General features: G+C 40.3%; 2 protein-coding genes across 2 annotated transcripts in view; one reads left to right on the plus strand and one right to left on the minus strand.

The window, feature by feature from the left end:
• Nucleotides 1-12,301, plus strand: SLC3A1 (solute carrier family 3 member 1). Its single transcript, XM_030946303.1, has 10 exons — nucleotides 1-412; nucleotides 1,123-1,302; nucleotides 2,239-2,393; nucleotides 3,450-3,575; nucleotides 5,649-5,768; nucleotides 6,487-6,611; nucleotides 7,736-7,934; nucleotides 8,671-8,817; nucleotides 10,858-10,974; nucleotides 11,784-12,301. The coding sequence occupies exons 1-10, from the start codon at nucleotides 16-18 to the stop codon at nucleotides 12,222-12,224; spliced, it is 2,007 nt and encodes a 668-aa protein (XP_030802163.1). The 5' UTR covers nucleotides 1-15; the 3' UTR covers nucleotides 12,225-12,301.
• Nucleotides 10,391-25,573, minus strand: part of PREPL (prolyl endopeptidase like) — a 21,570-nt gene continuing 6,387 nt past the window's right edge. Inside the window, exons 5-14 of the mRNA XM_030946302.1 lie at nucleotides 24,441-24,564; nucleotides 21,935-22,151; nucleotides 21,175-21,360; nucleotides 19,532-19,735; nucleotides 18,633-18,808; nucleotides 17,029-17,245; nucleotides 16,688-16,837; nucleotides 15,620-15,746; nucleotides 14,642-14,724; nucleotides 10,391-13,816 (exon numbers count right to left, since the gene is read on the minus strand). Coding sequence (XP_030802162.1) covers nucleotides 13,736-13,816; nucleotides 14,642-14,724; nucleotides 15,620-15,746; nucleotides 16,688-16,837; nucleotides 17,029-17,245; nucleotides 18,633-18,808; nucleotides 19,532-19,735; nucleotides 21,175-21,360; nucleotides 21,935-22,151; nucleotides 24,441-24,564 — 1,565 coding nt within the window. The 3' untranslated portion in view covers nucleotides 10,391-13,735. The remainder of the gene's footprint in view (nucleotides 13,817-14,641; nucleotides 14,725-15,619; nucleotides 15,747-16,687; nucleotides 16,838-17,028; nucleotides 17,246-18,632; nucleotides 18,809-19,531; nucleotides 19,736-21,174; nucleotides 21,361-21,934; nucleotides 22,152-24,440; nucleotides 24,565-25,573) is intronic.

Below are 25,573 nucleotides of genomic sequence, written 5' to 3' on the forward strand. Positions count from 1 at the left end.
GCTAGGAGCTTACCTATGGAGCTGAGTGAGAAGGGAGGCATGCAGAACAATGGATTTGTTCAAAATGAGGATTTTGAGGACAAGGAAACGGCCACCAGTAGCCAAGACGAAATGCCAAAAATGTGCAGTGTTGATGTGGACCCGGTGGCTGTGGAGGAGACTATGCTGAAGCCTTATGCTGGGATGCCAAAGGAGGTCTTGCTGCAGTTCTCCAGCCAGGCCCGCTACAGAGTGACCAGGGAGATCCTCTTCTGGCTGGTGATTGCTGGTGCCATTGTGCTCGTGTGTGCTACAATTGCCATCATTGCTCTCTCTCCAAAGTGCCTGGACTGGTGGCAGGCCAGTCCTATTTATCAGATCTATCCTCGCTCCTTCAGGGACAGCAACATGGATGGGAATGGGGATCTGAAAGGTGGGTCAGGTTTCATTCTTGCTGTGTAACAGTTGTGTGTGTATGTGTTATATGAAAAGCAAAACCAGTGGAAAAATACAGTCCAATAGACAAAGCCAATAGACAAATGGAGAGAAGTAAGAGAATTTGTCAGGCGTTAATAGCAACTCACATTGTTGTGAATAAATCCAGGATCTGTTTGCTCAAGTCAAGTCTTAAGTGTGGAAGTAGAAAGGAAGTTGAGAGATGGCGCTGAGAGCAAGCAGCAGTACAGCTGCTACCAGAGTCAGACACCTCCACAAAACTGAGTCCAGTCAGGAGGATGAGTGGTGCTTAGCACCTGGTCATGTTTGCTGGCTGCTCCTCCTAAGGAAAGCTAAAACTGACAAAGAGGGGAGAAAGATGTGTTACTTCTTGTTTTCTTCATGCTCTAGGTGTTATCAGCTGGTAAAAATGCGTGGAGATGGGGCACCTGGTAGCAAGGAAGCAATGGCACTTACCAGTAGCTGAACTGAGATTGCCCTGCAGAAAGGGAGGGCTCAGCACCAAAATGGACAATGCATTTCTAAACAAGAAGTGGTAGCCACACTGTACAGTACTGGCAGGTGAAGGGCAGAAACTGTTCCTGTAGTTGCACACCGTAGTAACATGTCAGGAAGATAAAGGGACCAGAGTACAAACAAAAATATTTTGTTTTTCTGAACAGATGATGTTCTTTTCTTTTTAAATAGGTATCCAAGAAAAACTGGACCATATTACATATTTGAATATAAAAACCATCTGGATCACCTCTTTCTTTAAGTCCCCTTTAAAAGACCTTGGATATGGAGCTGAAGACTTCTATGACATTGATCCCATTTTTGGATCAATGACAGATTTTGAGAATCTGATTGCAGCCATACATGACAAAGGTAAGCTGCATCTCCAAGCAAAGTAACTCTGTTGAAAAGATGGACTTCATGAGGACTTCAGGTTGTGCACCTGGCAGTCCCCCCATGGTGGCATTAATCAGGGGCAGATGGAGGTGCCAGCAAAGGGTACAAGGTGGCCCCACAGCCACGTGAGCTCCGTGGCTGCCCTCTCCTGCCCTTTGGCTCTGGGGCAGAGCTGAAAGCAGGACAGAGGGCACAGGGAACTACAGCAGCAGCACAGGGGGCTGCGTGTCCTCTGCAAGGAGGATATTTGTGGGTGGTGGGCTGGCAGCCATCCATGCTCCCTGAGGCCTGTCTTATGGGCACTGGAAGGCTGGGATCAAGCTGAGGTGCAGTTCTGTCTGACTGAACATGAGGGAACGCACGCTTCTTTCCTGCCCTCGCATCCTTGCTTTGGTGCTTTTGTGCCTCAGACCAAATGTTTGCTCAGGTGCTGCTTCTTACAGCTGCTGAGCTGAACAGAAAATGGTTTGCAAGTCTGAAAATATTTGAGATTTCAATAAAATGTCTGTTCTTTAGGAAGGGTGATGAAGAATGTGTGATCACTGATGCTAGGCTGGCGAAGTGCCTTTCTCACCTGGGACGTGTGAGACAGATGTTGAAGTCAGAGTTGGTGAAAGTGGTTCATAACAGCAGAAATCTGTTTTGATTGTTCTCTCCACTCTCCTTTCCCTCCCAAGCTGTGTTCCAGCTACTTGCAAACACCAGTCAGGTCTAACTGTTTTGATAGTCTGGTACTTTTTATGGGGTTTTTGTGCTCCTCTCCTTCACCAGACCTCTGGCATGGAAGAAGCCCAAATACCTCTGATACTGCATTTGGAAAAAATATTAATATTGTCTTAAAAGGCTAAATGTAATATAGTGGTGCAGGGGGAGGGTTGATGGATTTTAAATGTTTTTGTTTTTATTTTTAAGGGCTAAAGGTGATAATGGATTTAATACCAAACCACACAAGTGACAAACACCGGTGGTTTCAGCTGAGCCGCAATCGGACTGGGAAATACACGGACTACTACATCTGGCAGGACTGCAGGCAGGCTGCTGGCTCACTCATCCCTCCCAACAACTGGGTAAACACGGGAAGGGACACACACACATCCCAAGCTGGGTGCCACAGAGCAAAATCAGCTGTAACGTGATTGTCCTGGTGTACATGGGGTTGTAAGTGACTGGTGAGAGGCACAAACTGATGTTACTACATGAGTTAGTGCAGATTAAGATTTAAACCAGGTTGAGGGATTACTTGAAAAGGTCTTACTTAAAGTGGGATTTTAAAAATTACTTTTGTTTCTTCACCTCAGTATTAAATCTTAGTTTATTAAACAAACAGGCACACACACACACAAAAAAAAAGGTTGGGCACAAGTTGTTCCTTCTGTGCATGGGTATTCTGTTCTAGAAACTGTGTCAGGTACTCTGAAGTCATAGTTGGTGGGGAAGGAAACAAAAATGTGATCATGGCTTTTGTCCTTTTTTCTGGAAAGTGATCAGTCCAGAAAGTGCAAATGCGTTGCCTATCTCAAATAGATTTATTTTAGATTTGAACCGGTAGGTGCATGATTAGGAACTTGTATGTTCTAAAAACTCCAGGTGGAACTAATACTTTGTACCAATTTGTATAATTTCTCTTTAAACTTAAGAGTCTTAAGAACTATCTTAGCTTTTGGAATCTTTTATTAGAGACATGGTGATAAAGTTTAACATTTTTAACTTGCTGACTGTTGTTGTCCCTTCAAAGGGATAATACTAAATTGCAGAAAGCTCTAAGTTAACTAAAGCTATTTAAAATAAGTTTTAGGAGAAGTAATTCCAAAATAAATGTTCCCACCCATGTTTTCCCCTCTATTCCAGATAATTCCCAATGAAAGTTAACTTAATAAAAAAATCTTCAAAATCTTCAACACTGAACAAGAAATATGTGCAGGAAAGCACAACTAAAAGGAGAGCAGCTGGTGGCCAAAAGAAATGAAAATCATAAGTACCAAAATCTGTTCAAAATGTGGTCCCCTGGTTAGGCATTTTGTGCTTTATTTTATGCTTGTAATGCCCCACATTTTAATATATGCAGAGGAGGAAAAGTTTGTTAAATTAGTAGTTCTGATTGTCTCTCTCCCTTGGCTGAGCAGGTGAGTGTCTTTGGGAATTCCAGCTGGGAGTTTGACGACGTGAGAGAACAATGTTATTTCCATCAGTTTGGGAAGGAGCAGCCAGACTTAAATTTTCGCAACGCTGCTGTCCAGCAGGAAATCCATGTAAGTGTGGAACCCCCTGGTGCTGAGCCAGCACAGAGCAGCTCTTGCCCTGAAGCCTGGTAGAAGGGCAAGTGCAGAGAAGTATTTTATCTCTGTTGATACCAAGAGTTGTTAATTAGCCAGTCAAATGGAGGGATGGCACCTTGTTTAGCAGAGAGATGTTAGCATTCCCGGAAAAGCAGAGGCAATGCCGATTTGAATTACAAGGAATGCCTGTGCTTGTTGATAAGGGGGAGATAGTGAGTTTCGATCTGTCCAATTGTCTGATGACTTTCCAGAGGGAAAATGAGTGTTTTCACATTGAGAGTGGTGGTGATGGTGCTGCTCGATGGAATCTCATTCCTGTCTGCACTGTTTCCTAGCTGACAATGTGGAATTCATTAAAATATGGGGATGTAGGCCTGAATATGGGGAGTGGGACAGCTGCTGCTTCTTTTTCCCCTTTCTGTAAGTTATCCCTCAGCAGGTAGTACAGCCACTTCATGTATTTAATTGACTGTAAGCGTTTGCCACTTTGTTCTGTTGAATTGTGGTGCATTCCTTGGGCGCTGGACTTCACAGCTGCCCAGTCCTCCTGGGGTGGTCTCTGTGGGGCCTCTCCCCTCACCACGTGGGTACTGCATGAGCTTGAAGAGACAAAACGCTTCTGGTCACACCTTTTAACTCAAGCACACAGTGAGAATTATTGAAACTCCAGTAGCAAAGAGATGCTGCATTTCCTATGCAAAAAAAAAAAAAAGAATACATGAAAGCTGGGAAGTTTGTCCTGGTAACACCAACCTTTGGTAAATGTGTATGAACATCATGTTAAAGAATAATTTTTGCTTAGTGTTTTAATTCAAAATCCCGTTCCAGAAGGTTAGGAGGACTGAGCAGGAAGCAAATGGACTTCTGCAGAGAAATTTAAGTCTTTGGTTCAGCAGCACAAGGGCAGCCAAGAACAGCCAAACTCAGCAACCAGCCTGTCGTGGCTTTCATGTGTAAATAGATGTAGATTGGTGCCAGTGAGAACCACATCAGTGCTCGATGTTTGCAGTGCTGATACCCGGGTTGGCTTTTGTGCTGAGCACAGGTATAAGCATGGACATTTTTGGGTAGATTCAGTATTGGACACACACCGTATTGAGAGCTGCTGCTTTCAGAATGGTGCTATGAGAAAGTGCAGCTCAGTGAGGCAGTCTTTATTTGCCAAACAAAAATCTGTACAGCTTGAGTGTGCATTGATTCTACTCCAGCCTGTTCAGACAAGTGTACTTCATATGTTTTAAAAAGGCAAGTCAATAGACTTTTAAAAAAAATATATTAAAATATGTTTTTTTCCTCCAACGAAGACAAGTTTCACAACTAAAAGGACATTTGCAGAAACCACTCAAGAGGGACTGAACTTTGGAGGTTTTTGTTAAAACTGGGGCAATTAAAACTCTAGTAATATAGTTAGTGAAGTAGGATATAATTTTACTAATAGTGACTAACACTGGAATTTGATAGTGAAATTTCAAATAAATAGCATTTGTAATTGTTGGATAATAATTTCTTATATTCCTATGAATCGACAAATAAGTCTGAAAAAAATTAAAAATATTACATCAGTCAAATAAGAGAGAACAGATGTTTTAAGAGCTCTATTATGTAAAAGAAAACTGGTGGCACAAGGTTTGTGCAGAACAACATATTGCTGCATATTTGAATCAATGTGTTCTAATTGTGTGCACCCATGACATGAGTGTTCATCAACAACATCACTTAGCATGAGTCCAGTTGTGTTGAGGGATGAGATTAGAAATTGCTTTTAGTGAGTCATGCCCTGGCTTTGGTCTCCTGAATTATGGGAGAAGTTAGAGACCAGTCTTTTTTTTTTGTATGAATGGAATAGTAAGACATACTTTATTTAGCTATTTATTTGACCTTTGATCAATATGATTCACTTTAGTTTCTAGAAAAATTTGAAGCACAAATCAAAAAATGAATTGTTATGTATTAACACCTCCTTCCAAGTTTAGTTTTCTTTTTAAGAGTATACTATTTTAAATGGGGTAGGCTCACTCAGACTTCTCAATTTTTGCTTTTATCTAGGATATTATCAAATTTTGGCTCGGCAAAGGAGTTGATGGACTTAGTTTTGGCACTGTTAAATTTCTCTTAGAAGCAACACATCTCCGGGATGAGCCTCCAGTGAACAAGTCCCAGAATGGAGTAATGTTTACATTCTGTCTTTGCTTTCTTTCCTGCTTTTCCTATGGAGTCAAGAGTGCCTGCTTTGACTCTTTTGGGTCTTAATTGTGGCTGTAGGAAATTCAGGTCAGCCTTGGGAGGTGGGTGGGTCCCGGGCACTCTGCACAAAGAGCACTCACACCAGGAAGCCCCAGTAAGAACTGGAGCATAACTAAAACCCACTGGTATAGGCCATGTGTCACAATGAGAGGTGACCAGACCCATTCACTGTTGTTTATGTTACTTGCTTTTGCTCTGATAGTGAACTTGGTGTTGTTGCCAGGTAGTATCAGCACCATGAGACTGTTCTCCTGTGGAGCTAGGGTCACAGGCAGCTGGCCAGCTCCAAGGTGGTGGTGCTGTTGTGGTGTGTTACTCTATCAAGGCACTGTCCATCTTTCCAGCCTGATCTGAGGCCACAGTTCATGCTGTGGTCATTGCTCCAGATGTGCTCTCTTTTTTAGTGCTGTGGGTGGGTTTTCCCTGCTGAAGGATGGGATCCAGAATTATCAGTCCTCTGCTGCTCCAGAGTTCCTCAAGTGCAGTTCAGCTCTGTGCTGTTAGTGTTAGCATGCTGAACTCATTTCAGTAAAAATTCATGAACTGGTGCAGTGTCTCAGGAAAGAATGGGGAGAATTTGGAGAATTCTGAAACCTAGAACACTGGTGAACTAATGTGAAGTACTATACCCTGCTTTAAGGAGAGTATCACAGCCTATTCCCAGCTCTACCATGACTACACCACCACACAAGTTGGTTTGCATGACATCGTCCGCAGCTTCCGTCACACCATGAATGAGTTCAGCAGAGAGCCTGGCAGATACAGGTAACCAGCACAGCTGGCCAGTCCTTTCTAATATTCATCTCCCTCTTGCTAGCAAGAAAATGTTCTCTTACTAACATAATACGCCACAGAAATGCAAATACTCTAGTGCAGAGGCTGTACTGTCTCTTCCCCAGTGTATGCAGAAAGGAATTGGCCCAGTTAGCTCTGCTCCCTCTGTGGACTGTATAAAGCTAAGAAAAGGAAAACATTCTAATCACAGAGATACTAGTTTATCAACCCTGTGACTGATTTATTCTTTAGTTTTAATAGTGCAGTTCAAGTGAGACACACAGTCAGAGTTTAAAATCACAGAAAGGTTGAATTTGGAAAGGACCTCCTGAGGTTCTCTGGTCCAGACCCCCTGCTTTTTAGGGCCTCCTGGAGCCAGTTGTCCAGGAACTTGTCCAGATGGCTTTTGAACATTTCCAGTAATGGAGACTCTACAACCCCCCTGGAAAACCAGTGCCAGGGCTCAGCCACTCTGACTGGTGGGAGTTTCCTGATGTTCATAGGGAAACACCTGTCCTATGTTTCAGTTTGTGCCCATTGCCTCTGGCTCTGGCTCTGGGCACTACTGAAAAGAGCCTGTCTCTGACACCTTTGCACCCTCCCTTCAATTCATGGGGCTTCCTTTCCCCCAGCTAATCAGCCACAGTCTTTCCTCCTGGGAGAGATGTTTCCAAGCCTAATGGCCCTAGTGGCAGACTACGGGAAGGATTACTGCCCTCACTTGTGGCAGCACTCCCCTAATGCAGCCCAGGATGCCCTGAGCCGCCTGAGGGGCACACTGATGGCTCGTGGTCAGCTTGAGGGACCCCCAGGTCCTCTTCTGTGAAGGAAAGCATGGAAATTGCTGGAGTGGAGTGTGTGGACATGGATTCAGAAAAATAAAACCTTCAGTCAGATACTTTAGCCTGGTGTTGACTCCTGTAGATTTTTCTCCAGCAATTTCCAAGGAGTACTGCTCCTTGATTCCTTGTCTGCCTTACCATTTTAATCTTTTTTTGATGGGGAGGGGGGAGTGACCATAATTCTTAATGCTCTGTGTCCAACCATTTCTAGCTTTATTGTGTTCTGTGTAACAAAAAATGAGCCAAAAAAGCTATTTGTGTACTTCTTTGTAGATTTATGGGTTCTGATGATGATGAAAAGGAAGATATTGAAGCAACAATGATGTATTATGGAACGACTTTTATCCAAGAAGCAGATTTTCCCTTCAATTTCAACCTAATTAACATGAAAAATCTATCAGGCAACAGTATTTCTGAAGCTGTCAACTCGTGGATGCAAAACATGCCTGCAGGAAAATGGCCAAACTGGGCAGTAAGAGTTCTAGACCAACTCTCTTAGGAAGGGCTTCTTCCTGTAGGAGGCAGAAACCACTCACACACTCTGATTTCAGTGGGATCAGCAGCAGCCTGGGCCTGTGGCTGAGCTTGTGAGAACTCTCAGCTGCCTTACTTGGAGTGCTTGGCACTGTCCGGCTCTGCTGCCCTTCAGTAACAGTTCCACTCCCCTTGCAAGGATGACAGAAGGGAATTTATGATCATGCCTCTCCCTCAGTGTCTCCAGTGGCTAAACCACCAGTGAGAATGGAATTGGGATAATTATCTTTGACCATAAACTGACTCACTGCAATGGATTCTGGAACCCGCCCGGGGCCAGGGCAGAGAAGAGCAGGCAGTGGAGAGCAGTTAACTTAAAACATTGCTCCTCTCTTTCCTAGGAAGCATGTTTGGAATGTGCAAAGGATCTTTTCAAAGCAAGCAGAGCAGTCCTCACACAGCAGAGAAAATAGCAGAGAACTGTAAGCAGGGAGAGTTGTTATTTGTCATCTCTTCCTCACTTCTGCCTCATGTGCTGCTGGCAGGACTTCTGTGTATTACATTTTTTGGGACAGAAGTTTGTAATGACATCAAGGTAAAGATAATGGACCTCACAGCCCTGGAAGGGAAAGAAAAAAGCCCAAAACATTTACTACCTTGTTAAATTAGTTAATCAATTTCACATATGCATGAAATTTTATAATTTGTGTTTAACAGAATGATGGTTTCTTCAGGTTGGAAGCCCTAATGCTGCTCGGATTTCAACTCGAATTGGGAAGGAGTACATCAATGTCATGAACATGCTGCTTTTAACCCTCCCTGGCACTCCTGTAACTTACTATGGTGAAGAAATAGGCATGGAGAACATTGCATCAGAAAATGTAAGTGAAGAGCATGTAAACTCTGGTCCTGTTGTTGTTTAGTTCCAAGTAACAGAACATTCAAAAACACAAGAACTTTTATTTGGTAACCAAACCCAGTCATTCTCACTGCTTAAATGGTTTTCCATGTTCCTCATGGCAAACTTCTGTACAGCAGTGGAAATGGCCAGGCCAGAGACCAGAACCAAGGCCTTGATGTGTGTCTGAACTGGTAGACTTCGGTTATGGATGCTGATTTCTGTCTTTCTCCGGATCAGTCTTGCATGGTTTCCAGCAGTGGTGCTTCAGCAGAAGGGACAGCAAGTGCCACACTGGGCCTGGTCAGGGGCTAGGAGAGGTGCTGCAGACACATGAGGGAAGATAACTGAGCTGTCTCCTTCCTCCTGTGGAAGTGCCCTCATCATCATGCCAGCGTCCATTATTTCCTGGCTGTTATTTAAAGGAAGTCACGGTTCTGATTCTGTCCCAGCCATTACTGTCATGAGTGTGCCCAAATTCAGAAAAAGGGATCTGCACGAAGGGGAGGCTGCCTGGTGGCAAGCAAAAGTGGGTTTTGGTCATCATGCATAGTCTGTCCCAAAAGGGAGCAGCTCATCTCTGCCTCTCCTGACTGTATTTGAGCACCATAAGAATATAGTCCTATGGCAGATACTGCTTTTCCTGTGGAAAGCCGCTGTTAGGGAATGAGGCAGCTGCTGGCAGTGTTAGACATGGCATTGGCTAGCTTTGTGTCAAAGGGACAGAGGTACTTAAAGCACAGGATCATCTCCAGATTTGTCTGATTCAGATATGGGGAAGTGATTCTCTGATTTAAAAGGAAATCTCATTTCCTCTGAGAAAACCCCAGGTCAAAGTATCTCCTGCATTTTCTTGCTGCTGCTGATTACTGCTGACAGTGTGATTCTCTTAAGAAAAGTGGCTCACCCTGAGCTCCTCAGGCTTCACTCTCTTTTAGTGGCTACCCTGTGGCTCAGGGCTTTGGAACAAATGCAAACCCACCTTTCACTCAGGCTGGAGAGGAAGGCTCCCTGATTAATGGGTGTCTTAAGAAAATGGAGAGTATTTGCTCAGGATTATACAGGCTTTAGTCCCAGCATTTCAAACACTTCAGGAGACACTGAAAGAGGTAAAGATGAGAGGCAGTGTTACCAGTGTTGAAAACTTAGGATTTTTTCCCTGCTTTTCAGAATATGCTAAAAAGGAGAAACCCATTATTTATGTCACAAAGCAAAGTGACAATTTCTTTTGTTAGGCTGCTGCTCTGACAGATTGTATTGAAAAGTGTCCTTTATATGAAAAACAGTTTTCATGGAAAACAAACACTCAAAGTATGTGCAAAATATTTTATGCCCTCTTATATCATTAAATTTAAGTGTCAGATCTTTTGGCAGCTCTTCAGTAACAATGAGGAAGCTTTTTCAGAATTTTTCTGAATTCTTCAAAATGAGAACTTCAGACTTTTTCTACATCAACACTTTTTAATCAGCTAAAAGCCAGTTTTCAATAGTTTTGCACTTGGAAATAATAATTTTACCTTTCTAACACAAACAGTCCTGTCAAAATTGTACCCCTTGCAAATGTAAGCTTGAAGAGTTCTGGGGTGAAAAGTGCAATACTTAGAAAATAACAGACACTGAACAGCAATTACTTGTTGTTTACTGTTATTTTAATGGCATCTCCTCTAAGGACTCATTACCTCACATATTCACTCTCTGCATGTCTAGATATTTATCAGAGTATCTTGGCTGTCATCAGTAAACTTATTCAACCATCTCTTGCAAAGGATGGCAACTCCAGTAAGAGTCATTTGGGAATTCCACGTTTTACCCAACAATGCTGTATCTGAGATTATCCCCTCCCCTCCATTTCAGGAGCTGTCTTGATTCATTTTCTCCTTAGATTTGGACCACAATTACATCCTCATTATTTTTAACTTAAACCAAAGAAAGCAATACTGAAAGGGAGATAATTTGGGAGAGGTGAGAACATGCCATTCAAAGAATAATTTTTAATATGCTAATCACTCCTTCTATTTTCTAGGCAACCCTCCCAGAGAAATCCCCCATGCAGTGGGATGGAAAAGTTAATGCTGGTTTTACTGAAGGCAACAGCAGCTGGTTACCTGTTAACTCTGACTACCAAAGTGTAAATGTGGAGGTAGGTATGAACATATGTATCAAACTAATGGTCTCAAAATATTTTAATGTATCTATTTTGCTCTGGCTTCCTTTTAGTAGTGAGCATTGGTAGCAGGAATAAACTCAAGGGAAAAAAAAGGCACTGAATCCTCACAAGTTTTATTAGAAAAGGAAATCCTTGCACATCGAGGAGCCTACTTCATCTATATTCGTTTAAGCAGAGTAACTACAATTATCATGTTGATGCTGCAATTTGGCTCTTTTAATAATTTTGATATTAAATTGAAAACTGGTCTCTTTTCCCCCATTTCTGTTGCTATAGAAAGCACTGGTTTTGTAACAAGAACTTGACATAGACTGACTCTAACATAAGTAGAGCAGTGAATCAAACAGATTTGCTGACCTACAGTGCTGCCCAAAATTGAAGGCAGAAAAAAAAATCTAAGATAGCAGAAATATAAAGTGTGAAATAAACCCAGTGACTGCAGTAGACTGGACTCAATGAAAAAGATTCAGTGTCAAGCTCTGAATGGCTGTGGCTTTCTCCTGAATCAACAGTACTGAAAGGAAGCTGGGGGAGGAAGCAATCGCTTTAGTGCTGGGGAGATGTTATGCTTAATAAACTCTGTGACTGCCACTTCACACGTGCCAAGAAGTGCACAGAAAAAGCAGATTTTGAGTGAAATTTGCAGACAGATTTGAAGTGGGGTAATTGTCAGCACGGAATTCTGACAGACGCGTTCCCAGCAGCCTGGGTGGGTGTGAGAAGGGAGCTGCATTTCCTCCCTCAGAGCCAAGAGCTGACCCTGCTGGTGCTGACTCTTGCAGATCCAGAGCACCTGGTCCAACTCAAGCCTGGCTCTGTACAGAGCGCTGACTCTGCTGCGGAACGAGGAGCTCCCCATGAACCGAGGGTGGATGTGCCACATCTGGAATGACAGTAACGTCTTTGTGTACGTCAGGGAGCTGGATGGGCTGGACAGAGTCTTCATGATGGTGCTCAACTTTGGCCAGGAGGCAACAACAGACCTGCAGGCCAGAGTTCCTAACCTTCCCTCTGAAGCTGTAATAAGACTCAGTACTCATTTTAGCAATGCTGGTAAAGTGGTCAATACCAAACTAATTAACACTGAAATGGGGGAAGGCCTGGTCCTAGAATATACAACAGCAAAGCCTGTTCATACTATGGAAGCTTTTCAAGGGAAGTGTTTTGTGGCAGAAAAAGCTTGTTATTCCAAGGTCCTCAATTTACTCTACGTGAACTGTTAAGTAGAGGAGTAGAATACCGGTGCTTTCATGTTAATTTAGAAGATATTAGCTTCAGGGAAATGCTAAAAATACTCCATTTTCTTCAGCTTTTAAAACGTTATTTGTATACAAAATAAATGTCCTGAAAAATCAGATACATAATTGTCTTGTATCTGTATTTGTGATGAAAAGGAAAAATAATGGTATCAACTCCCCCTTAGGATGTGTGGAGAAGAAAAGCAAACCTGTTCTAAAACCTGTCCTGTTTAAGCATCTCTTTTTGGGAGGAGAGAGAACAGCTGCTTTCAGGCTGCTGACCCTGGAGGTTGCTGGTCTGTAAGTGCTCCTGTGGAATCCCAAGCCTGTGGCGGTTCACTGTAACTTTTTAGAAGTCTGCAGATTTGTAAAAATTATTCCAAAGGGATGGCCCTATATTTGTTAAAACAGAGGAACACAAGCAGGACTAGTGTATATTGTGATGTTTCACCTCTTTTCTCAAATCTAATAACTGATTATCCTCAAAGTTAGTAAGAAAAAAAAACAAAATGTAGCTCATATTTAATTCCACACTCATAACTGCATTTCCAGTCGATTCTCCCCCTCCCCGCTGAGTTAGAATATGTTTGCATTCTCTTATTTCTTTTCCTGCCCTAAGGCTGAGGTGAGGGGCGGGTACTTTAGTTCAGAGGAAGCAGCTGAACTAACTCTACTGAATGTCACACTTGTACAGGTGCTCTGGTTTGCATTTGCTGCACCTGCAGTGGTTGCTGTGGCCCTGGGTGTGCACCACACCTCTTTTAACAAGCAAGGCGCAGCAGATTTGTGCCTTGCTCAGAGGGCAGCTGAGCTATGAATCAGGCTGCTTTAGTGGGGGCATTCTTTTTGCTTTATCTTCTGGAGATACTCTGGCATCTTCTGACACATTGATCTTGTCCTCTTGAGGGATTTGGCACATCCTTCTTAAGATTACCATGCTAGGTAAGGGAACTGAAAGATTTTTAATGTATTCAGATCAGGGTTCTGCTAAAATTCCTGTCCTTGAGAGTGCTTTTCTTTGCAGTTTGCTCAGTCCCACCACGTGATCAGTACACCATGGCTGCTGTGCAGAGAGAGAGGGCAGCAACTCCCATCACCTATGTATGGGAATTAGTCCTGGAAGTAGTGAGACTTGAATGTCAGATGCTCTGGAGGAGTTCTGCTGCCTTGTGTGAGATGTGCCTTGGACAGGAAGGCTGCCTGTGCCAAGTGCCTGTGGCTCTCCTGTGGGGCTCTGTGTGCTGCTGCTCTGCTGGCTCACGTGAACGGAGCTGCTGCACAAACTCATTTCTGCTGGCAGCTGCTTCTGTACAGCCTGGCAGGGCAGAATTCCAGTTCTTGGTCTGTATTTTTGTAAGGCAATGCCACACCCAGCTCTGTGTGCTTGTGCCCATAAATCAGGGATCCTCTGGAGAGATTCTCTGGAGAAGGTGTTTGCTTTCCATACAAATCCAAATCTGACCGAAAGTTTTTCAGGTGGTCAGTGTGTTTAGGAGTTATTTGCAGGATTTGCTGTGATGTTGGGGATGGCACACTTCCTCAAGTTCTCTGTTCAGAAAAGCAAGGTGTCTTGCAACCTAAGATAATGAAAATATTTTATTACAAAGTAAAGTTCTTTGCACTATAAATGTTCAGGCTCTTGTGCAGCTATTCCAGTCATCTTCCTTTCCTATACTAGTGCTTAGAAATACCTTGACCTAAGACAGCATGGAGCTTTTCCTAAAAGAATTCATCTTGGGAATAACTGCCACCACCACCAAATTAACATTTTCTAGGATTTGTTAAAATTAAGAGTAATAAAATTTGTATCCAACTGTGACAGTCTGAGACATCAGTAAAAATATGTTAGGTCTTGGCAATATTTTGCTTTTAACAAGCATGCTTGTATAAAGTGCAAATTCTTGAAAGCCAACTGTAATAGCTTTGATAGCACAGATCATGCATTTCAAAATGTAAAGATCCAACCCATCATGTATGTTTTACACAATGACGAAGACAGGAGTAAATAGTATGACAGTTTTAAGCACTTAATACTCTACAGAGCATGACTCTTCCTGCTGGAATGATGTTTTGCACAACTTGGAACCTTTCATTCAAAGCTCCTAGCACATTACAGTGGGAATTGAACACTATTTTTAAGGCTATTTCAATAATCTGGCTCTGTCACTCTCTTTTATATCTGTACATATTTTTATATGTATAAAAATAGATATAATTATATATAAAGATTGCTGGGTCTTTAAATTATATATATATATATGTAAAATCAGCAGTTGTTCTAGCAGTTTTTCTTTATAGTTTAAACATACATTCAATAACTGCCCAACTACTGAGGCTGAAGTGTTCCTTGAGGGGAATATCCCTGCAACATGTTATGGAGCTGTGCAGTAAAGGGACCATACCTCATTCAGTGAGTGCTCCCAGGATGAATCACAATGACTGCCATTTGCCTGGACATCTAGGATGATATTAGGAATCCAATTTCCTGGAACAATGAAGCTGATGATCACTTTACATTGAATGGACAAGGAAAAAATTAAGTGGGTATGTGAGTTGTTTAAGGATAGCTAATTCTGCCTTCTTGTCCTGACAGAATTTCTATTATTCCTTAAGAAAAAGAGAATTGTAGAGGGGCTTTCTGAATGAATTATTTGTATTTCTAATAACTGCATATTTGGAAAATATTCATCTATTTAGTGTGTTTGTTCTCTCTGAGTATTTTTGGAAAGACATGCTCTTTTCTTCCTGCACAAAGAGCACAACAGCAACTGCAGCAGCGGCTGCAATTTCTCCACCACTGCAGTTGTGCTGCTCAGAGACAGGGCATCCTGAAATGTAGAAAAGGTTATTCAAGATCTTTTTTGGTGATGATGGTAAAAGCCTCTCCCCAGAGTGGATGGTACAAGAAATTTGTCAAGCTTGAATGTACCTTTTGCTGGAAACTCCCAAAGCTAGGGTTAAGTTTCAGGTATAAAAGCACCTGTCCTTTGGCCTTGTTGTCACTCCAGCTTGAACAAAGGACCTGCAGCTTAAGCAAAGTGAGAAAAATAGGTTTTTGTATAGCAGCAAAAATAAGATTTTTCTCCAAGGGTTACTGAGAACTCCAGCAAGTGTCAGCAGCTGGAGTGACAGCGTGGGTTCACTCTGCACTATCCAACAACTGCCCTATGTGGAGGCCTAGGAAAGAGTGAGCCCCCTGACAGGCTTCCAGTCTTTGTTCTTGCATCTCAGAGAGTGTTCTGAGTCTGCTGTGGAGCTGGAGATATGGGATTGTGTTTGAATTCATTTAAGGAGGAGTCAATCTCTGTGGTCTTTAATTTACATGACTATTAAGATTTGGTTCAGTTAACTCCACTTTTCTGTGATATTCTTATCCTTACCTTTCTTACTTGTTCTGCTGGCATGATCTAGTGCAGCCTTCCTGAGTTTCTGAACATACTGTAAAATTCCTGTTAGTGGTACCCGTTCATCATTTTCATACGCCGTGATAAAAACTGATGGATAGCACTGAGATTAAAAACCAAAACCAGTTAAACACTTGACAACTGGTCTTTCTCACAGAGTAACACATTTTTCTCTATACAACTTAGTGTTTATTTAACTCATCTATTACATAATTACTTAGTGTTTTCTAAGAGTTTTATCACTCTAAGTGCAAAAAGTATTTTGGTCTGAAAAATGACTTCACAGTTGGGCATAATCTACTTGCAAAAGGTCATAAAAACATCCTCTTCCCACTGGTAAAGGCCTGATGCCTGTCTGCTTGCTGATGATTGCAAAAAAAGAAAAAAGGGATTAATAATCATGGAATACTTTACCTTAGAACAATAGTTGAAGTTTACTTTTGCAATCTTTCTGCAGAGAAGTTGGTTTTTAAATAGTAAGAATTTTACTTAATGAAGCTGTGCAACACAGCTAACACACTGTCAAATAAAGAGAGATTTTCCTTGAGGTGACAATGTCAAAGCTATAGGTCTTCTTCCCTTTCAGGGTTTGTTTGTTTTAATACCTCTAGAAAGGTTTTAAATCAGTGGAAAATACCCCCACCTCCACTGGAAAATACCTCAGATGGAGGTAGTTTCCATCACTGGAAAATATCTCCAATGGAAACCTCCTTCCTCCTGTGTCTGCATAAAAGCCAGCAAAACACGGTAGAAAGTCAAAACTCCCCCACAAAAGAAGGCATTTTGCAAGTTGAGATTTGCTACACAATAATCTATTACTTCCTGAAAGTCCTAAAACAAAAGCAAGTCTAGAAATTCATGTCATTTAGGAGAAGGCATTGGGTTAATTTCAGTAGTCACTTGTGACTCCAACTATTGCTAAGATTATTACAGAAATAATTTATATTGGAGGTTTTTTAAAAATTTCAGTGATCTACTTCTGGTTTTCTTATAAACCACTACACTTTATGCCAGTAGTATTCTGCACAGAAAGCATAGTTTTACCTGTGGCTTAATATTCTGGTATGGGCAATAGCTTTTGATATACTTCATACATTTTTCATCTTCTAATGGATTTCCCCATTCTTCTTGTTCCTCAATTGTCAGTGGGAGATGAGTTTTCATCATTGTATTTAGAACATCTACGAAAGGAGCCTTAGAAATCATTAAAAAAAAAAAAAAGTTGGCAAATAGGACAGAGGACCTTGAATATCTGAGTCAAGATGTTCTCAAACAAATGAGGAGAGTGAGCTTTGAACTGGAATGTTTCCAATTCTCAAAGTGGTACAATAACACAGATAACACAGTTTAATGTTAAAATGTGTACAAGGTCTGCAGCAGCTCACCTGTAACACCATGGCTCTGAGCAGGGCTGGGTCAGTGTTGCACAGGGCTCCTGCAAGAACTCCCCCAGCACTGGCAGCTGCCAGGGCTGTGTGCTTGGGCTGAGAAAATCCCACTTGGTGCAGCAGCATGATGCAAGCCCTGAGGTCGTGGAGACCTTTGAGTTTATTATGCTGACATCCATCTCTGTGCCAGCTAAGGCCCTGCTCTCCTCCACCCCTGAAATTTAATGCAATTCAAGTTGGAGTCTCTTCAGAAAACATTACATGGCATAGCTTCAGATAACCAAAGAACAGCAGCAGCCACAGAGTGGCACATCACAGTTTGCTTTCCAAATTAACTCTTCTCTAGTTTTGCCTTTACCCTTCTTTGTGGCTACAAGAGAAAACATGAAGGCAAAATAAATCCAGTCATGATGATTGGTGAAAATACTAACTGTAGAAGGGCACATGTGCTTATGTCCTGGAATCCACAGGAAAAGCAACACTTTAGGAAATGACATTTTCATTGTAGGCAATACAAAATCAGATAATATTACCTTTTTATACAGGAAACTACAAAAATATTTCCAATAATTCCATTACTAACACTATTACTTATTAAAAACAGTAGAATAGTATTTCTGAGCTCCACACCAGACTCTCAGGATTTGTCTTCCACTTAGCTTAAATTCTGAGACTGTTAGAAAGCTGGGTTTGGGTTCCCCCCCCACAATTTGTGAATTTCAAATGCTACTTGAAATGTTACGTTTTGTAGTACAGAATTATAAAAATAATTTATACTTCTTTCTATGCAACCACAGTTTTGGTTTGAAGCCACCTGAAGCTTCCTCTTCTGTTTTCAAGTTTCAAATGGATTATTTGATTAGCCTGCCATCTTTGGATGACAAATCCATCTTCATGTAGGACTGACCTGCATCTTAAGATTCTTGTGGGGTGTGAGGAACAACAGCACAGTACTTGCCACTGAGTACAGCAGACTGAATATATTTGCTGAATTTGTTTTGGGACTGGTATTTCCAACAATTACTCATTCCTCCCCTTCCCTCCCCCCTCTAAAGTGATTCTTTTGTTATCTTCCTTAGCTACCGAGAAAAATTTGAAGCCTGTTGTACATTGCAGTTTTATAAAACTGGTAGATTTGTAGCTAAACTGGAGACAGATGATTTAGCCAATAAAAGAATAAGGGCTGCAGGTTAAATGTTAAGTTGTTGCTGTGGAATGTAAATGGCTTTCAGAAGACACAGACTGAGCATTAGCACACAATGCTTTCAGAAGGAGGGAGATAACATGTCATGGCAATTTGAGCATCTAACCAAATATTTTCTTGAGCAAAGATGAGACAAGAAGTAATGAGACTTGAAAAGATTAAAAGGTACATACAGCCATCATGTAGATTTAAGAAACCTAAAATGTAGTGTGCTTTTGTGGTTTTTTTCCCTGAGGTAAATTTAAAAACTACCCAAATAAAAAAATCTTAAGAAGATATGAATAACTAGGTATAGGTACACAAAAAAGATTATTTTGGTGCATCTTCAGTTGTACCTGAACAAGTACCTGTATATCCTGCAAAACAAAATCTTATTTCCATTTTATATTTGACTTACCTAACATGGCAATATGCTAATATCCAACCCTCTTCAATTAACATCAGCTTCTCTTCTTTAAAGCTCATGTTCAAATCTATTCCATAAGCTCCATATACATGAACTAGAAGTGGTCTCCTGTGTAGTTCTTTAGAATTCTTATTATGAAAAACTGTAATTGGCACCAAAGTTTCATCCTGGAAAAGAAGGAGTAGTTTTACAATAAGGGACATTGCAGAAATCTCAATGACACATGGCAATGAAAACTTCAATTATTTATTTTAAAATGTGTTTTTTTGATTACAGTAATTTTTTTTCACTTAGAGTGTACAAAGCACTCTTGAAAAATAAAGCCTGAGACTGAACCTCTGCTGTGTGGGCTTACAGATGCAGAGTATAAATTCATTTAAGTGCAACACCTGAGGAGTTTTTAAACTACCAAAGCACCCAAGTCTTCCTTCCCCCTTTAACACCAAGAATATATGTTATTAACAATAGAGTTTACCACTTACCACAGTACAAACTCTTTATTAACATCTCCAAATTTTTAAACTCAGGCTGTTAAAACTTTCCTTTCTTGATCTGCACTGTGCAGTTCTTTTCAACAGCTGGCACCTTTTTCATTTATCATGTGGAGTACAATACCATTACATCAACTAGCAATTCTCACTTATACTAAGCTTCTTGACTCATCATGTGCTGTTATCTCCTGTGGAATACCCAGGTTAATGGAAAAAAAAATCACGACTCTTTCTTGTTCTTCTCTGTAGCACTGAAGAAAACACCCACTGTTTAATAACTATAGCACCAACTGCTCTTTACATTTTTTAATCTCTGTTCCCTGCCAAATGCACTTTCTTTAAATGGGTGGGGAGGAAGGAAAGAATAAAAGGAATGGGAAAAAGACTGAAAAATCTTACCTTGCTTTTAGCTAGTAAACGTGTAGTGTGACAATTCGTAATAATTGGTACCTCTTGCACAGCTTGCTCAATGAGATTATTTTCTTTAAATGAATATGCAAAACGCTTAGGGGGGTGTACTGGGGAGGAGAGCTGAAAATAGCAGGTGCTGGTGGTATGTTCAGGATGAGATTCCAATTCAAATTCACAGGCCCACGTAGGTAGCTGAGAAAACATGGCATTTCAAGTGAGACCCTTACACTGCTTCTGTAAATTTTTTAATATGTCCTTCAGAATAAAAGACTTTGGATATTAACTAATTATCTTAGTTTGTATGTAGCATAATCCGTATTTCATTTAAATCCAGTAACAAAACAGTCAAGAAGTGAAAGACTGGTGAACTTTTCCCCCGAAACCATTGGATAAAGTTGGACAATGAATTAAAAACAAAAAATAAATTCAAATTCGGTTTAAAATGGGTATTAGTACAGACTTTTTAAAAGAAAACATTTGAAATTATTCTGCATCAGTTTTATTTTTTAGATCCTATTTTTCCTTGCATTTCCAGTTCTACTTCAACACGTTATACAGCCAAGTCCATGTCAGCTATTATGCTTTTACTGTGAGTTAGCTCAGTAATGCTAAGCCACTGAAAACCCCTGCCTCTTAACTTTGTTCCTAGTGCCAGCCATTGTGAAGAACAAAGCCTTTTCCTGGCACATTCACCCTCAGATACTTACTGTTATTATATTTAAGGTTTTTAACTCTGCTAAGAATGAAAGAAATCAAGATTCATTCTTTGAGAGCAGCAGGGACATAGCCAAACCCTCTGCCAGACCATTACTTACTTGGGTTAGGTAGCTAGAGGCTTCTGAAAAGGCAGCAGAAGTCCAAGTTCTCCTGAGTAACTACAGGCCCTTTTTGAATAAATAAACTATGGCCATTTTAAAAAATTAAAGATTTTGGAGACCATACAGTGTACTTTGTCAAAAACCTTTTTCTGTAGCAGTTTTATAGAGTGCAGCATTGGCAGCTTGTTGCAATAAACTTGTGAGTTGTTCAGACTGTTATTTTTCAGGAAAACAAATCAATTAAATATTTCACCTGAATGATCTTCAGAAATTGGATTTGGCTTAAGTCACTTTGTGTTTAATCCACAGGTATTTAATAACTAGAGAATGGAAGCAAATCCTTTGCACCAATTGTACTGCAATATCAACTCTTCCCATTTATTATGGGACAGCGTCCATACTTGTTTTCTGAACAAGTATGATTTCCGATTTCTTTTTCCTGTGGGAGGGGCCTTGCTTACACCAGTGAGTGTAGGCAAAAAAAGGCTCAGTAAAACTTAAGTAGAGCATTTAGGGAACTAAGTTCTGTTTACATTAGAAATCAGCTGTATTGTGAAAAGCTTGACTGTAATCTGTTGAGGAAAGAAGTGGCTCACAGGACAGCTGCTCTTTAACTTTCTAAATGCTGCAATGAGCCACCACATCAAATCCTTAAGAACAGCCACAGGTAACATAATTAGTCATAATGATGAAATTGCCAGTATTTTCTAAACCACTTTTTGCTTTTGGAATTAATCTTTGCTTTAATTATGTTATGCCAAAAAAAAAAAAGCTGGAAAAATATTATGCTGCTTAAATCAAGCTAAAACATACCTTTATCGACTGAACCGAGTGTGAAACAAAAGAAATCACATTTAAGTAAAGATGACCAGCATTCTTCAGGAACATAATACAGTCATCACTGAACATCTCAAAGTCGACTAGCTTGGTTTTCCTTTCCAGTGCATAAACTAACTGCCAGTTCTCCTTGCCACTGGAAGCTACTGGTGCCTTCATCAACTATAAAAAAAACAAAACAAACAACCTTGTATTACTAAAATGTACTAAGAATTACAAATGAGAGGTACAGACTTATAGGTGATCTCATACATTTTTCTTGCAAAAAAATATTTAATTGTATTTGGGGTGTTTGCCTGTCTAAAACTGGAGATTTTTAAACTCCCTTTACTTGGGCAAAATGGAAGAACAATGCAGTAACATTTGGAGAAGACAAAGTCTCAAAGAGTACTCTACAGAAGGCTGTAATACAACAAGTGCTTTCAGTATGGCCAGCACAGTTGTAGTGGGTTTGATTACACAAACTGAGATCACCAACTTAAGTTTTGATACAGGGCAAGTGACTGTTGAAGCATAGTCATTTCTTAATGCTGTCAAAGGAGTTAGGCTCAAACTGGCCTCTGACAGGTGAGATTCCATGCAGCACTATCAGTCTTTTTAATCCATGCAGCTCTCTCTCTTAATTTATTTCAGTAAGCTGTGATGAACAGAATTAAAAGCCAACCTTACTATTTCTATATGACCTCCAACAGTCATCTAAATTAATCCTATGAATGTAATTATCCGTCAAAATTGCCTTATACTCTGCAGGTTCTCCATATGTAGTAAGAATGTACAACTGGTCCTTCCTGTGCTCAATGTGGTAAATGAGCCCCGTGGTTCGTGCTTGTACAAGAGCAGGTGACTCAAAGGGATGTCTGCAGTCAACCAGCCAAACTTCTGAGGCTGTCTTGCTGTTGCTGTTGATAGTGAGAAAACGCCTGTCTTTTGTGCAATAAAGGTCTACAAAGAATCTGTAGGGAATCATTGAAAAAAAGAAAAGAAAAACTTAAATTTTATTAGTATTTTAAAATACATCAGTTGTTTCAGAATCATGGGCTTCCATCTTCAAGATAAGAAACAACATTTCTGTAAGCAAACTGGAGAAATTTCAGGCTACTTGGCTCCCAGACCCACTTCTGCTGCATTTACCCTGGGACTTAAAACCCTTCAGTCTTGTGTTTGAAACCTGAAATCTGCAAGGAAAGCAATTTAGTTGTTTCCCAACTAATTCCAGGTTTTTATATCATTGAGCTAGACTGGAAGCTCGTTTATGCATACAGGCTTTAAAATTTAGGCAGAATGTAGAACTTTTTATTGAGCTTGTAACCCTATTTAAAATAAAAAAGTAGTAATGGGTAGTTAAAATAAGAAATGACATCATGTGGGAACAGCAATAACAAAAGTAAGAGCTATTAGAAAATAATCTGATAAAATGTCTATGTGCTGACCTGTCTGAAGCAAATAAGACAAAAAGTACTACTTAAAAAGAAAAAAAGCACAGAGGCTTATATGAGGCAAGATGGACAGTGTTGGAGTGATAAAACTGGAAACTGGAAAAATTTGAACTAAGAAACTAGGAACTACATACTGGATTTAAATCCATCTGAAATCTAGAAAAAGAAAGCAGACTGATAACCAGTGCCTGGATGCTAATAGTAGAAAAGTTCAGGCTAAAATTCAGATTCAAATTTCTCTGTGAGTCATCTGAATTAACTGGAATGTCATATCTTGGATCAGAACAGTCTCTTTGCCATTTTGAACCCTTAAGACTGGATGTCTCTAATAGCAAAACTGTCCAACACAAAGATCCAGATTCCATCAAGAAAATGTAGGGTTGAGTACCATAATCTGCATCACACAGATCAGATCATCATTGCGGTCATGCAATGATGATCTCTTTAGGATTCAGAGTATTTGACTGGTGAAGAAAAGAATGCTTTAAATAGTATTTTCAGTGCCTTTAATTATTTGCAGGTGGAGGATCTCAAATTTTTTTGGTACTATAGTTTTTCCTAATTGCACCCTCTTGACATCTTTAGGACAGGCACAGAGGGGGAGCTAAAGTCTGCAAGAAAAATCAGCCTCCTGCCTGTCTAATACCCATGAATTTGGCAAGAATGTGGCACTGCATTCAGTAGAGATTCCAAGAGTTCAGCTCTGCTGATCCTGCCTCTAAGAGGGTTGAGCTGAAATGCGTATTACACTTCTCCCTAAGGATTATGACCTTGATATTACAATTTTTTTTATCTTTGTAGCTTAAAAAAAAAAAGTCAAGAAATTATCAGCTTCTAAAAAAAGATTTGATTGCAACTAGAAGAGCTGGTGAGATGCAGAACAGAACTGTTCAATGGCAATACAAAAGAATGTCTTGCCATCTCCGATGAAGGAGTTCAGCTATGAGCTGCAATAGCACATGAACCTTTAGAGTAAGTTTCTAGTAGATCTACTGTAATGACTGTGACCTTCAGAATTATGCCAACAGTTTCCCTGTGGGGAAGTGCCAGGTCAGTGCAACTTTATTTTCCAAAACGATGCATCAAATGCAGCTGGAAAAAAAAGATCTTATTTATTTGATCTCCATTGCAGATTTTTTTACTTTCTTTTTTTTTCTGATGAAAGTATAATAGGCATTTCTTTACTGAATATGTAACTTGAATTAAGAATAATCACAAATATTTATGCAATGCTATATAAATATACCATGTGCTACAATGCTGAAAAGCTAGTTCTGTGCTCAATTTAGCAAAGAGCCTTCTTGTCTTCCTAAACCACTGCTTAAAGAAAGGTTATTGAGAGGGTATTCAGTCAACAATAGTTCTGTCTCTTGGAATGTTGTAATGATTTTGCTCATCCATTACCCAGAGCAAGGATTAGCCTGAACTTATGTATTTTTTTTAAAAAGATGTATCAGACATCAATAGCAGAGAAAACAAAATGAAATCCAAGGTCTGATTTACCCTGTATGAAACTGTCACACATTCATTAAAGGACACCCTGACCTGAGAGTGACCTTGACATTTATAAACTCAGCTGAACTCATGAGGTAAGAGAGGAAAGTTTAATCTCTGTTGATCACATATCAAAAGGAGAACAGAGCACATTCTCAGGCTGTATAAGGCACTACTGACTGCAGAACAAAAAAATGCATTTTACTATTTGAAATGTGATATGGAACACTTTGTTTTCAAAACCAGTTGTATTTTACATATAAAATACTTTAAAATATATAAAGGACTTGTTATATTTTAGGTATGTATTACCTTGCATCTTGTTCTGTATAAACTAACTTAGTATGCTCCTGGTAAGTGAAAGTAGTCCTGAATACATTCTGGCTTTTAAGGTTCTTCTGAGCTGTGTAATACAGAACATCATTTGCAGCCCATTCTGGAAAAAAAGACAAATGCATATCAAATTCAGAGAGAAGATGATATTACTGAGAGAAGATGGGACTTCCATGGACACTGGACCCAGTGCTGAAAGAGGTGGGTTGCAGGTGGCATGGAACTGAGGAGAGCACTTCTGCATCCTGTGGGGACTGTGGTAAGAGCCAAAAGGTTTTTCCATGTTTTCTCTGAATACCACAGAACAAGAATCTCATAATGCATTGAAAAAAAAAAGGAAAAAAAAAAGCAGAGGTCAATGTTGCAGGGCCCAGTAATAGGAAGCTGTTGACCCTGTGTGGGTTCTGGAGGTAGCAGGAAAATAGGAGATGTGGCTGTTTAAAACAGCAGAGAAAAAGAGGTTTACATGGAGTCAGCAAGACAATAGAGACATCATAAGCTCTGCACTGCTGCATGTGACTGCACACAAGCCATTTAGAGAAAAGAGATGATGCATGTGCCCCATGGGTACTGCTGAGATAAAAATTCTCCAGTTTTCTATGCTTGTGTATGTGTTCACCAACATAGAAAGGTATAAATACAGGAACCTTGTCATTCTGAAGTTATTCTGACTGATCCAGCCACATTCCTGCCATTTCTGCTGCTCCTACAGCCAACAGAATGGTATTTAACACATGTGCTTTTAAAAGCTGCTGTATGTGTCTTATGCATAAATACTGATTTTCAGTACAAACCCTGAGGAATTCATAACCCCAAAATAACACAAACACTTTGCTTTCTGAACAGCAATGTGGCTCCAAAGTGCACAGGTGGCTAAGGATTCACTATGAAGACAAGCCTTTGGAGGACAAATCTAGACTTTTCTATAGCCTAGTCTATAGAAAAATCAAGGTGTAAATTTTCAGGAACTTTTGTCTGTCTCCTTGCTGTTTTATATCACTCAATACAAGCCCATAAACTTTGCAAGTGGTTTTAAGACCTAATTTTTTTGCTCATGATTGAGGCATCTCTGTGCTTCATTGCACTACTGCTGTACCTCACTAACACCTGAC

The sequence above is a fragment of the Camarhynchus parvulus genome, chromosome 3, assembly GCF_901933205.1.
Source record: "Camarhynchus parvulus chromosome 3, STF_HiC, whole genome shotgun sequence".
Lineage (NCBI taxonomy): Eukaryota > Metazoa > Chordata > Aves > Passeriformes > Thraupidae > Camarhynchus > Camarhynchus parvulus.